This window comes from Aristolochia californica, unplaced genomic scaffold (genome assembly GCF_029961685.1).
Source record: "Aristolochia californica isolate CCGP_79_NKW_82.1479 unplaced genomic scaffold, dmAriCali1.0.hap1 SCAF_9, whole genome shotgun sequence".
In the NCBI taxonomy this organism is placed as follows: domain Eukaryota; kingdom Viridiplantae; phylum Streptophyta; class Magnoliopsida; order Piperales; family Aristolochiaceae; genus Aristolochia; species Aristolochia californica.
Genome location: NW_027182290.1, coordinates 32,671,422 through 32,685,302, shown reverse-complemented (window position 1 = coordinate 32,685,302; position 13,881 = coordinate 32,671,422). Strand labels below are relative to the sequence as shown.

General features: G+C 38.9%; 1 protein-coding gene across 1 annotated transcript; it reads left to right on the top strand.

Moving 5' to 3' along the window:
- The first annotated feature begins 560 nt into the window (after positions 1-560).
- LOC137941385 (uncharacterized) lies at positions 561-13,033 on the top strand. The gene is made up of 11 exons (XM_068786768.1): positions 561-915; positions 1,171-1,328; positions 7,267-7,489; positions 7,952-8,091; positions 8,570-8,772; positions 9,301-9,435; positions 10,740-10,868; positions 11,240-11,592; positions 11,693-11,909; positions 12,175-12,368; positions 12,501-13,033. Exons 1-11 carry the CDS (start codon positions 569-571, stop codon positions 12,718-12,720), a joined length of 2,319 nt encoding a protein of 772 aa, XP_068642869.1. The 5' UTR covers positions 561-568; the 3' UTR covers positions 12,721-13,033.
- Positions 13,034-13,881: the final 848 nt, after the last annotated feature.

Sequence of the window (13,881 nt, the reverse complement as noted above, 5' to 3'; positions counted from 1 at the left end):
AAGAATAGACAGATAACGTAAATTAATTATATCATATATTTTAATATAGACAAAAGGAGAAATTAGAGGATAATAAAATAATTTTGAATATTATAAATAAATATTTATTAATTTATTAGTTTTATAATATCGTATGAATTTTATGTGAAGTCGTAGTTTAATTTCAAAATTTTAATTAATTTTATCTATTTATTATCATATTTACGTGGTTTTAAATAATATAAGTCAATAATAACATTTATTTAAGGAGGCAACCTGTTTGTTACATAAATCACAGAGAACCATGTGACACTAAAAGTCGCGTCGTCCCTACATGTTAATGTTCCAGCCTCCAGGGGAGCATCTCGGTCGGCGTCGTCGTATCGACATGTCTGTATCGGCCTCTTTCCGCTACCGCTTTTACTCTTTTCGGTGTGCACGGACCTGTTGCTTCCTCTGTCGAGTGCAAGTGCGAGTGTTTACGGTTTCACACAACCTCGCCGCCTATTGTGCGAGTTTGCAGGAATTCCAACCTTAGCTGATTCCGTACTTCAATGGCTTCTCCCGCTTAGGTATTCACTATCGCGTCATGCTCAGATTACGTCCTCTGTCCTCCATCTGTCTTCGTAATTTTTCATTTCGATGTCTCTTCTTCTCATCTTCCTGCAAAAGAAACGTCTTTCTGCCTTCCACAGAACCCCCTGCTCCTAAGAAGGTCCATTTTACGTTCTCTGTTCACGGGGAGACGTGGCAAGATGACTACCGTTGGATGTCCAATGTGAAAGACCCTGACTTGACTCGTTATCTCGACCAAGAGAACGCTTATGCGGAAGCTTTCATGGTCGACACTGTTAATCTCCAGAGGAAACTCGTCGCAGAAATGAGAAGCCGAATGCCCCCAGAAATCTCCACCCATCCCGAGCGTTGGGGTCTACGGTCAGCTCAAAACTTTACTTCAAATTTTAAATAATTCGTCCTTTTCTTCAAAATTTCCTCCTGTCTCTGTAAGCTGAGTTATACGAGACGATTTACGTAATCGAAGTTTCTTCATTTTTTGTTATATTAGCGGACAAAATGGAAAGCGAAATAGAATTTGAACGCTGAGGAGAACATTCTTAAATTTGACACATGATGTAATGTAAATCTTCTCGAGCAAAATTTGTTCATTGGAGGATGTTTTCTGTCGCGCAGGCTATATTATCAGTACGTTCCCGAAGGGAAGGAGTATCCAATTTTATGTCGGAGGCTGGACAACCGTGATGGTTGGGTTAATAAGGTTTTGCATTATGTCAAAGGCCGTACGGGAGAGGAGGTTTTACTTGATTGGAACGAAATTGCGCAACAGTTTGGCACGCTTCTAATCTCAATCTCTTGCATTTTCACTTATCGTGGAAAAAGTTTTTGGTTTCTATTACATGATGATATTCAATGTTGTTTAAATAGATCACGATTATCCTCATTTACTTGGTATACACCAGCTGTTTGCATGACCTGCATACTCACTTCATTTAGGTTACATTTTTTTAGCAGTTTGAGAATTTAAGCATTTGCGCCTGCCATGATGTACTTTATCACTTTCTGCCTGTAACTTGTCTCTGTCAATAACATTGTCAATAGTATAAGTACCCCATGCAAAATAATTGGTAAATCCATTCCTTGCCAGGGAAGATTTGTAATTAAGAAGTATCCTTGCTGTCTTTGCCATGCTTGGAGTACTTTCCTGCTTTAGTTTCTGTTCTTGGAGTTTCTTTCTATTTTAGAAGCGCCCTAATTTCTAGTAACGTTTGTATTTTATACTTGTTTGTGATCAGGAGGTTCCTCATTTAGAAAATGCGGTTCAGATTAGTTTATTTCACAATGTTGTCCTTTTAAGTTATGTAGTTTAATGTTTATCATTTTATGATAGTGGCTTTTTATTATAGTAATTTCTTTAGATAAAATACTGTCTGAAAGGAATTTGAGTTAATTTTGCTCGCTATTTGATGGGTCTAAATTTAGTTTAAGTGAAATTAGTAAAAAAGTGAAAGTCCTAATTTTAGTAATTTATATGTGGAAAATCTGTATGAGGAGGCTGTTGAAACACTTTCATATACTGGACTACATAGATGATCTTATTTAAGGTCGAAAAAGTTACTACTTGAGTTTTTACTGTTGTCTTTTTTGCAAGTTATATTGCTTGATTCTGAAAATCTTCTAAGATCAACTTCTATTCTCCCTAGTTCTCCCCATGGCCGTTCCACAGTTCTCATTAGCTTAGTAAGTTGTGGCTGCTACTTTTGGATGAACAGTGTTAGTTGTGACTCTGGCTTGAATTTTAGAGGATACCCCCTTCAGCTACTGTCTTTATAGTTAAAGGCTTCCACTTTTACAAATATGCTACTCCCGTTCCTAGTCTATTAGAGGATCCTTATCAATCAGTCTTAGCATCATGCAAGCTGAAGACTATCTTCCTGTTGGTAGAGGTAATTTTGCAAGAGGAGACTTTGAGCCTGATATCCTGGTTATGAAATATTTCTGTGGATGAACTGTCACAACTGTCTAGTATTTCCTGCTCGCTTGAAGTCTGACTCTGTTGTTGATTTCTTGAACAAATGACCTTGATCTATGAACTGTGTTTGTGGATAAAATGATCCACCGATCAAAAGTTGCACAAGTGCTTCATTTCTCAGGCTGTTGCCTGAGAATGAGAGTTGTTGTGTGTGGATGAATAGTCCCACATTAATATGAGTTTGAAAATATCCTATGTTTATTAATTGAAGAAACCTAATTTCGGCTAGTCATTTCAAGGAACCAGCCCAGTTTTGACATTGGATTAAAGCTAACAAGTTTGTGTTTATGTTTTATGTGACCTTTTTCTCTATGACCCATATGTGTATGTTCTGCACATCTTGACCCATATTATTTGTTAAAATATCAACTTGGGGGTATTTTGGTCATTTCACATAGTATGTTTTTATCTTATATGATGTCTGTTAGGTAGGCAATGTCTTCATATGCCTATGGTTCAATATTCATTTATTTTAGAGGTGTATTTTAGGAAATATGTAAGTTTATTGTCTTGAGGGCATTTTTGTTTTTTACGTAAAAATCACTTAAAACCCTGATTAAAAGAAAGGCGGCGGCCTTTTTGAGGCACACACTCCAAGGCAGCAGCTGCTGCTCATCTCCAAGCTTTTCTTGTCCTTATTTCTCTTCTTTTTTCACCCAAATCTCAGATTTTTCATTATTAGTTTAGAAATGGATGTGAAGAGGAGCTTTGGCTGGTAAAAAAAATCTAAGGCATGTGTTCTCCACGTCTCAGACTAGGTGTTAGCGAGAGAGAGTTTTTTTTTTTTTTTTTTTTTGTTGGATAATAGTCCAACAATTGGTTTGAGTTTGAAAAGATCCTATGCTTACTAGTTGGGAACAAGCCTCATAACTTCGGTTAGTAAATTTCGGAGGAATGGACTCAACTTTAACATGGTATCAGAGTCAATCAAGCGCATGTTTGTGTATGGCCTTTATGTTTTCCCTTTCTGGCCTATTTGTGTATGTTCTCCTTGTCATGAGCCAGCTTTGTCTAGATGTGAAGGAGAGTATTGGCTGGTACAAGAGTTACTAGTCTATAGTTTTCTAAGAGTGAGAGTTGCTATGTGTGGGATAATAGTCCGGTGTTGATTTGAGCTTGGAAAGTGCATATGCTTATTAGTTGGAACGAAACCTTCTAACTTTAGCTGGTCATTTTAGGAGGAAGCAAGGCCTGATCTATGAGCATGTGCTCCCATCTGTACTTGGTCAATGAACCTCCTGCACTTTTTGGAAAGCAGCATTTGATGTTGTTCCTTGCTCGATATGGGCAAAGTGGAATTGTAGAACTTTCAATGCTACCTCCAAAACAGTAGAGAAACTAGTTTAAAGCATTCTCCAATCAATTATCATCCGGGCGAAGACTTATAAAGGCTTTCCCTCTCTGGCCTCTTTGATGTAGCAGATCCTAATGTGGAGGACCTAACTATTGAATATCTTGTGAAATTGTGGAATAAGAGGGATTCAAAGAGGAAGAAGAGGAGAAGAGAGAAGAAGGGAGAGGGCGGCAGCAAAGAGTGATCTCTCTTGTGATTAGGGTTTTGGTCGACCCTTAATCACCTTATATAGCATAAAAGAGAGTGTAAGGACGATAATGCCTACCCATTTAAACTTAATTACTCCCTTATATCTCCTTCATCGCACCTCCTAATCACATGAAATTTAAACTTCATAAACTATCACCCATACTGAATAAGATAAGCCTATTTCTAGGAGGTGCAAACAGCAAAAAATTACCAAAGTATCCTTCTACACGATTTTTCAATACTCCCCCTTAAGCTGGAGCATAAATTCTCAAATTCCTTTTTTCCCTAGTGCCTGGGTGAACATATCAGTAATCTGATCACTAGATTGAATATATGGAGTGACCACTTCTTTCTTCACAATTGCATCTCTAACAAAGTGACAATCCACTTCTATGTGCTTGGCTCTTTAGTGAGAAACTGGGTTTCTAGCAATCAAAATGACTACTTGATTGTCACAATACATAGCCATAGGCCCATTATTCTGTAGATTCAATTCTTATACAACTAACCTCACCCACATGAGTTCATTGATTGTATGAGCCATAACTCTATATTTAGCTTGGACGTTGGAGCAGGCCACCCCATTTTGTTTTTTACTTCTCCAACTTATTAGGTTTCTTCTTGAGAACACACAATAGCCAGTAGTTGTCTTGTCCAGTTTAGACCTAACACAGTTGGCCTATGAGTATGCCTCTATATTAAGATGATCATTAGCCTTGAACAACGATCCTTTTCTAGGAAATCCTTTTAGGTATCTTAGTATCCTCTAAGTTACTTCAAGATGTATCTTCCGTGATCGATCCATAAAGTGGCTGACCACACTAACTGAAAATGATATGTCAGAACGGGTAACGGTAGCATAGATTAGTTTCCCAACTAACCTGTGATACACTGTTCTGTCTTTAAGTCCAACGTTGTCCTCACTATGTGGATCATGACCCACTTCTATAGGAGTTTTTAATGGTTTCGCTTTTAGTAGACCATACTCTAACATATCAACGACATATTTTCTTTGAGTGAGTACAAGTCCTGCCTTGCTTCTGGCTACTTCTATGCCAAGGAAGTTACTTTAGGGGGCCCAAGTTGTTCGTTTGAAAATGCTATGAGAGATATAACTTTACTTCTTCAATCCTCTGTTCGCTTCCAGACAAAGTAATATCATCCACATACACCAATAGGACTACAACCCTAGAGGATTTCCTCATTATAAACTGAGAATGGTCACAATGGCTATGAAATAATCTAAATGACATAACCACCTGGCTGAATTTCTCAAACCGCCTTCGGACTCTATTTAAGTTCATAGATTGCCTTTTTGAGTCTACACACTTTTTGAATCTCCCCGTGAGCAGCATACCTCGGAGGTTACTCCATGCACAACTCCTCATCGAGGTCACCATACAAAAAGGCATTTTTGATATCAAGTTGAGACAATGGCCAGTCTTGATTAATTGCAATAGAGACAAAAATGTGAATTGAAGACAAACGGGCTACAAGTGAGAAAGTCTCAAACACATCCACTCCATATGTCTGTGTGTAGCCTTTGGCAATTGGTCGTGCTTTATATCGTTCAATAAAACCAACTGCCCTGTACTTGACAGTGTATACCCAGCGACACGCTATAGCTGTAGCCTTGAGTGCAAGTCGCACAACAACCATGTGCCTCTATCACATAATACCTCCATTTGAGCATCTATAGTTGCTTTCCACTGAGGTGACAGTAGAGAGTCTTTTGTATAGAAGAAGGAAAAGTGCATTTGGACAAAGATATGGTAAACTTTATGTACTGGGAGATACGTATAATCAAATGCAACAAAATTCAACATTGGGTGTCTAGTGGACTTAAGTGCAATAGGGAGGTCGAAGCACTTACCTCAGGATCAACTGATGAAGAGGATTCTGGTTTCGGTGAGAGAGAGGTGCTTGTGTTGGGCGGTCAGAAGTTTGTCCTTCAAATTTTACTTATTAAAACTTGAATTTAGATTGTAGTTTTCTTAGTTGTTGCTGAAGTCTAGGTTATCCACACTGTAGAGGAGGCATTCAACCTGTTATTGTTTGAAGTAAACCACCGCACTGTGTCACTTTTCCTTTCTATGTTACTAAACAACAATGGAAGGTTGTTGCCTCTCTCTTGCAAAGCTAGAACTCAGATTACCTGTGGTACCCTCCCTCAGCTGGCTTCTTAAAATTAAACTTTGACAGCAGCTCCCTAGGCAATCCAGGGCCTGCCGGAAATGTGATTATTATAAAAAACCATGAGAAGACAATTGTATTATCTTTCTGTGGTCCCAATGACAGATGTGACTTGGCTGCAGCCAAAATCCATGCTCTTCTTCAAGGAATCAAGCTTCTCAGTCAGCATTTCTTTAGCCAGTCCTACTTGAAAGGGGCTCAGCCACTGCCATGAGCTGGATGAAAGAGTCCTCCCCTCCCTTGTGGAAATTCCAATCCATTTTTTAAGAAATCAAAGAGTTGTGCTCCTCACTTGTTGTAACTTGGTAGCATATCCTTAGAACTACAAATAATGTAATTGACAAGTTGTCCAAAAAGGGTGTTTCTAAAATCCCTTTTATAGTGAAAGTGTCTCCTCTTTCTGTAATTTGAGGGCCAGTTCCCTCCTTTTACATTTGATATAAAAGCAATAAAGCCAGTGAATGTTTCAAAAAAAATTTAGGAGGGACCAGACCCACTTTAATCAACAGAAACACAGAAAATTCTCATTCTTACCTCTCTTCAGAACCGTCAAATGGTGTACATTGAGAGGTTTTGTTACCTCTATAACTCCATGGATGCTAACCTTTTAGCTATGCCAACATACAACATCTTATTGTTGCACTAACCTATTAAACTTCATTTGTAAATTTTGTTCAATTAATCACCATACATTACCCATTATATCTTGTTAAATGTTATATATGATCATCTTCTTTTTCTGTGCAGTAAATTTTTTTTCTAGAGGATGTGTAAATATGATTTTTTTTTAATTGGTGTGTGCATGTATGTGTGTATGTGCATGTATGTTGTGAACTATTAAAATGCCGCTTTTATGAAAATGAAATTACTTCTTTCAAAATGCAGTGTATTTTGATTCTTGATTGTAGGCTGTGCAGTTTATATGTACTACAGGTTGAGTTGCTGAGCCTTTTTGTTCTTCCTATTGTGGTTCTTCTCATTGACATGCTTGTGATGAATGCAGGATATGTTCATATTGGTACATGTCGAGTGTCTCCAGATCACAACTTCCTAGCATATACACTTGACACAACTGGAAATGAATCATTTTTTCTGCAAATCAAGGACCTCAGAAATGGACGCAATGTCCAAAGATCAAACATTCAGGGGGTTGTTAGCTTGGCTTGGGCTCAAGATAGCAGTACATTATTGTATACCATCTGTGACAAAACACAGAGGCCATTTAGGTGCACACTTTGCTGTTCCCAGAGCATCTAAATTTTTTGGTTGTGCTGAACAGTGAGATTGAATTCAGTAAATGACTCATATATTTTTGGATATCCAGAGTTGTAGAAGATATTCCAATAACCAATTTAGATGATAGATTGTCTTGGAACACTTTTTATTTCTCACAACGGCTTTGCTAGTTTTTAAGTTTTTTCATATATTGATAAGTTACAGGGTTTGATAATGTGGACCTCAAGTGGTTGGGACAGGGTTTGAAGAAGAAGTTAATTTCATAATGAGAAAGAAAATATGTTTAAGTTGCAAATAATTTTTTCTTACCTAGGCTTTCATTTTTTTTGTTTTGCTAGTTATTTCCCAAATTACACCAGCCAAAACTTCATAAACATGCGTATTACTCTAAAAAATTTCTCTGTCTATATATTTGCAAGTATTATACTTATTGGTTCTCCTATTTGTTGCAGAGTGTTTTGCACCAGAGTTGGATCAGATACTTCAGATGCTCTGCTTTTTACTGAAAGTGATTTGAGTTACTGTGTGGACATCACTACTACAAAAGATGGCAAGTTTATTACAGTGAATTCAAACTCTAGGACTTCATCCGAGGAAGGTTACTAGCATCCCTTTTCTTTTTAAGTCATCAATTGGTTTTAAGGGAAAAGAATTGAAAAAATCTGCTGAATTTTTTTTTACGCTTTTTGTTGAGCCCCGTTCCATCCCAAAATGATTAGCCACTTAGGAGGTCTATCACTCAACCTTATAACCATTAATTTTTTTTTCTCATTTTTCAATATGGGAACTTTTTCCTACTTAACACTCACCCTCACGTCCAGGCTTACATATAACGGGCCTAAGACATGGGCACAAGCCTTTTAATGGAGCAAAAAACACAGACTCAGACTTTATGGAGTCCACTTCATATAGATAACTTGGGGAGTACAAACTGGGCCTTATCCCATATATACAACCTGCTCTGATACCATGTTGAGTTTTTTGGGTTGAGCCCAGTTCCATCCCAAAATAAATAGCCGCTTAGGAGTACAACTTTATAACTTGCATTCTGATGCTATTTACTTCTCGACAGGTTTATGTAATGGATGCGTCCAGCCCAAGAGATAAGTTGCAAGTGGTGCGAAAGCGTGAGTCTGGTGTACGATATTTTTTGGAGCACCATTTTGGCTATTTTTATATACTCACTAATGCTCCATTGGAGAAGAGAGATCTTGGGGGGAGTTATTATTTAGCGAGGTGCAGGGCTGCTGATCTACCAATTTTAGAGTGGCAGGTAACTTTTATTTCATCTTCTGCAACATGGTTCTTTCTGGGTATTTTGTGTGTCCTATACACAAAATTGGTGTGCATGACTCTCAAATAATCTGTCATTGCGTGAGCTACATTGATATTATTTACAGCTTGGAAGATTTTTCTCAAAGAAAAGTATAGTCTTTCCATCACAAATCTTTTAAAGATTCTGGTTTGTCAGCCCACTAGACCTTTTATTTTTATTTTTGCTCCTTGTCTTTTCTGATGCAGTCACAATATAAGCGGTGCATCATATTTGTTTTATATTTGGATGATATCTTTTCCTTTTTCTTTGATACATTATATGTGATTATCTTCCTTATGCTGCATCAAAATCTGAGAACGACTCACTTGCATATGCTTCATAATGATATTCAGAATTGGAGTCTTCTTTGTTCAAATTACTGGATATTTTGTTATGACATTCAAAGTTGGAGTCTTCTTTATTTAAAATTACAGGATATTTCATTATGACATTCAAAGTTGGTGTCTTCTTTTTTCAAAATTACAGGATATCATTCTTCCTGGCGGAGATGTCATCTTTGAAGATATGGACATGTTCAACGGGCATTTGGTGCTTTGTCTTCAGGAAGGAGGCTCTTCTTCAATGTGTTCCATAGAAATGCCAATCGTCATGAATGGCAAGGTTCTAATTGCTCCAATCTATTTTATTTTATTTTTTCTGGGGGAAGTTTTTTAAAGGCTTGAGTTACTTTCGACAGTTTAAAGATTTTCTTTAAGGCCATCGCATACCATTTTCTTTGGTTGATACATGATTCATTATATTGGAAGTGTTGGCTGTCAGCCAATTTAGTGGTCCCTATGATTTGGCATCTTATTTGATAAAGAGAAAATACTTTAGGATCAGAGATGGATGAAGAGGATGTGTAGGGCCAACAAATGTGAGAATTTTAAGCACTCGATATGGGTCTCATTCTCATTCAATGAACCTTGTGCCAGTGGAGTGGATTACTCCTAAAGGCCCCACGCTGACTGCCCTTAGCCATAACCCAACCAGGCCAACCAACTGGAAAATGGCAGGTCAGTTAGGTAGGTTAGAGATTATTGAGCCAGCATTTTGTGCCTTAAGAACCTTACCCAGTTTCAGGTGGATTCAGTTTGATGAGGAATATAAATGTGGACCATCCATTGATTGATTTATATACTAACTGAATAAAGAGGTTGAGTGTTACACTCATACCTGACCATTCCAAAGATTCTTTTGAAGACATCACTAGCAGCTGCGCCTTAAGTCTCTGTGGCAGGAAAGAAAACAGGAGAACGTTGCAGCACTTAACTCCCTAGGACATGTCATAGAGTCATACATAAATCTAATACTTCTTGGGCCTTCAGCTCTCCAGAACATGCCACCCTCCCAAGCTCCATCATAAGAAAGCATTGGAACACCATCATAAATTTTCATGACAATCAAACCCTTTTAGCCGTGGAATGAAATCTTTCCCCCAAGGGTGGAGGAAGTTTAATTTTGACAGATCATCTCTAGGAAATCCAGGTCCAGGAGGCTTTCTGGAAGCCTAAAAGGTCACAATGGATCCATTCTCTTTCTCTACTCTGGATTCCTTGGGGACAGTGATTTCACAGAGGCAAGAGGCTGATGCTCTGCTCGATAACTTACGAATAGCAGCTCAGGAATCCTCTTGCCTCCCTCATCATAATGAGGACTCAACAAATGTTATCTAGTTGGCAGCTGGGATAAGCCTTCATTAAGATGCATATTCGATGAAATTATAGATCTCTGCTTCACTTGGCAAATTGATTGGACACATATCAAGATCTGCAAATTGCCTTTCTGGAGAGTCTCCCAGGGGCAGCTAATCATTGTGAACTCCCCCCATCTATGTTCTTGAGGGAAAAACCAAAAGACTTTGTTTGATTGATTTTTCTCTGGTTGTATATGCTAAACGGGTGCCTTTTCATGTTTTTTTGCAGCATTGCATGAATATTGAGGATCTGAATCCATGGTACTTCCCCCTGCCTTCAGGCTTGCACAGTGTCACTCCTGGTTCGAATCATGACTTCAAGACACACCTGTACCGGGTGGTGCTTTCATCTCCAGTGGTATAATTCCCTCCAGTTGCGAGATTTGCGAGCTTGATTGTAGTTTGGGCATCTTTTCAGAATGTCCTTAGTGTATTCTTTGACTTAGTAGGATATACAATATGCTATTACAACTTCAAGTTCTAATCCTCAATTGTTTTATGCTATTAAAACTGCAAATTTTGATAACAATTGGACTTTGTTAATTTACCAAGCGGATAGATTGTGGCATATAAGTGTACCAATTGGAAGCTTTAGTTTCCTGGCTGGTCGTCCTTTTTTAAAAATATAATGTTTACATTTCTACTCCTCATTTTGGACAAACTTACCTTTTTCTAATTATTAAGAAGTGAAGAACAGTGCTGACCCTCCCTCACCCATATAAAATGCAGATGCCTGATATTGTAGTTGACTATGATATGCTGAAGCGGAAAATCAAAGTTGTGCACCAAGAAGCTGTGTTGGGCATTTCTAGCAAAATAACCCCTGGTGCAAACTTAGAAGAAAACTTGACCCTGAAGGAATTATCTGATGCATACTGTTGTGTAAAGAGGGAAGTTATTTCTCATGATGGTGTTAACGTCCCTCTTACAATTCTGTATTCTCGAGAAGCATGGCAGAATGGCCAGTCTCCGGGGCTTTTACTTGGCTATGGTGCGTATGGAGAGGTTTTAGATAAAGGTTGGCAGGCAGATCACTTAAGTTTACTTGATCGGGGTTGGGCAATTGCGTATGCTGATGTCAGGCAAGTGTTTATAATTTACTGGTAGCCGGTAGAAGTGTTAATTGTTTTTTAGGTTGAATCTCATACATTGTTGTAAACTTCATATATTATATTTGGACAGAGGTGGTGGAGGACAGGGTTTGCTATGGCATCAAGCTGGGACTGGATTCAACAAGATAAACTCAATGCATGATTTTTTTGCATGTGGTACTTACCTGGTTCACGAGGGATACGTTCACAAAAGTAGGCTATGTGCCATGGGATATAGTGCAGGAGGTCTTCTTGTTAGTGCATGTCTCAATATGTATCCAGATTTATTTTGTGCAGTCATTTTAAAGGTATTACTTTTCTCTGACCTGTGGAAAAAGGTATTTGGGCTTTCTTTGGTATGTCACTTTCAGTAGGGACCTTAATGCTTAAGGCAGCCTCATCTCAAGATGATATATCCCTATGCAACTACATATATCACCTTACTTTTAGTGACTTATTTAAAACTGAAATAATGTGTGTGTGTGTGATGTGTATTATATGTAGTCTTCTCTATCTTCTTTCTCGGTAATGAACTTGCATTTGTTTGGTGATTTTGGGTATGATTACGAGCAGGTTCCTTTTCTTGATGTCTGCAACACCTTACTTGATCCAAAGTTGCCACTTACTGTAATGGATTATGAAGAATTTGGTGATCCTCAGGAAAAAAATCAGTTCATTTCTATCCGCAGTTATTCTCCTTATGAAAACATTCTTTCTGGGATTTGTTACCCGTCAGTGCTCGTCACTGCTTCATTCCATGACTCAAGGTTCTCTTTCTCTCTCTCTAACTGGTACTTCTACATGATGTACATCTTTCTGAACAGACTGGTATTTAACTTGTTCTGAACTGTCTTGGATTTGGTCCTTGTTGTAATGGCCTCCTACCATGTGATTTGCAGGGTTGGAGTATGGGAAGCTGCCAAATGGGTGGCCAAAATTCGAGAAAAAACATGTCCTGAATGTTGTCGGGCAGTGATTTTAAAGACTAATATGAATGGAGGGCATTTTGGTGAGGGAGGCCGATACAGTCAATGTGAAGAGATGGCCTTCGCCTATGCATATCTAATTAAGGTGGTGGGGTTGCTCCATGAAGAAACAAGTCAGAGATTTCACATCTAATTGCTTGATTCTCTGCATTACGAGTAATGAAGCATGGCGATGGCAGGTACAGAGTGTCTTAATTCCTCATCCATCCTGGTACTGTCTGTGTGCTTTATTTACATACTCTGTCGGCAGCTCTGTTATGATTTCCAGGAGCACCGACTTGTTGGGTGAAATAAGTTTCCAGGCGCGGAGGCACTGAGGCACTGAGCCTTCGCTTCTGTACTATTTTCTTGACGTCTCTTTCTTATGATAACAAAAAACTGAAGATCGATGTGGTTGTAAAGCTGACATATTCCTTTCATCTCTTTATATCGAATATTTGAGCCAATATCAGAGACCAGATGTCGCTGCATTGTCGTAACGAGAGGAGTAACATTTTAACGGCAAAATCTGGGTCAAGAAGTGGATTCAAAACAGTCCCCTAGTACTGGTATTCAAGGTTTTACACCCAGTGATTGATGGCGATCGAGACTGATCACCTAAACCCCGCCTCCTCAACCTCCGTACATCCTGGTGGTTGTATGTCTTCGGAACCCTAAACCCATCTATAAATTGGTGGACCTGTGGGAAATCGAAGATCAGATTCCACTCCTTCCACTCTCCTTCCTTGCTGAAGCTACGCTCCGGGAGGGCCTAGTGAATCCCACTGATGTAACAGATCAAGATTTAACAATTGTGAAGGAGGCTCACTCGTCACCGACAAAATAAACTACTGATTGCTCTACAATTAGGGCCCGCCATGCCACTTCCGGAGCGTGTTGGGAATTTCTCTGCTTCAGCGGGAGACCGAAAAATGACCTTGGATTCTCCCTCCTGAGATTGAGGCCAATTTGGCCCGGCGACAGAACGAGAAAGGAAAGGATAATAGAGATCAGTGCTCCGAGTCGAAATCTTTTTATCATATGATTCGATCGCGGACGAAACGAATGATGTAATAGTCATTGGGTTCGCATAATTAATTGAGAATGGTGGAGGGGCCGAGAGGTGTGATCCTTGGGAACCCCGACAGAGGTCGAGCTCACGAGCGAGCTCAGATCAGAACTCCAGATCGATCCCCGAGCAGGGATTCGTCGTCGGGTGTTGAAAACAATAAAAAAATAAAAAAGAACTGAGACCCAAAAAGAAAGCGGCTTCTCGTCCCGTTCGAAAGCGACGTCGCCTCTCTCGCGACTGCTT

Coding starts and splice junctions, on each gene's coding strand:
- LOC137941385 (XM_068786768.1), top strand. CDS start 569: ATGCTCAGATTACGTCCTCTGTCCTCCATCTGTCTTCGTAATTTTTCA. Junction 916..1,170: donor CCCGAGCGTTGGGGTCTACG/GTCAGCTCAAAA, acceptor TCTGTCGCGCAG/GCTATATTATCAGTACGTTC. Junction 8,092..8,569: donor AAACTCTAGGACTTCATCCG/AGGAAGGTTACT, acceptor TTACTTCTCGAC/AGGTTTATGTAATGGATGCG.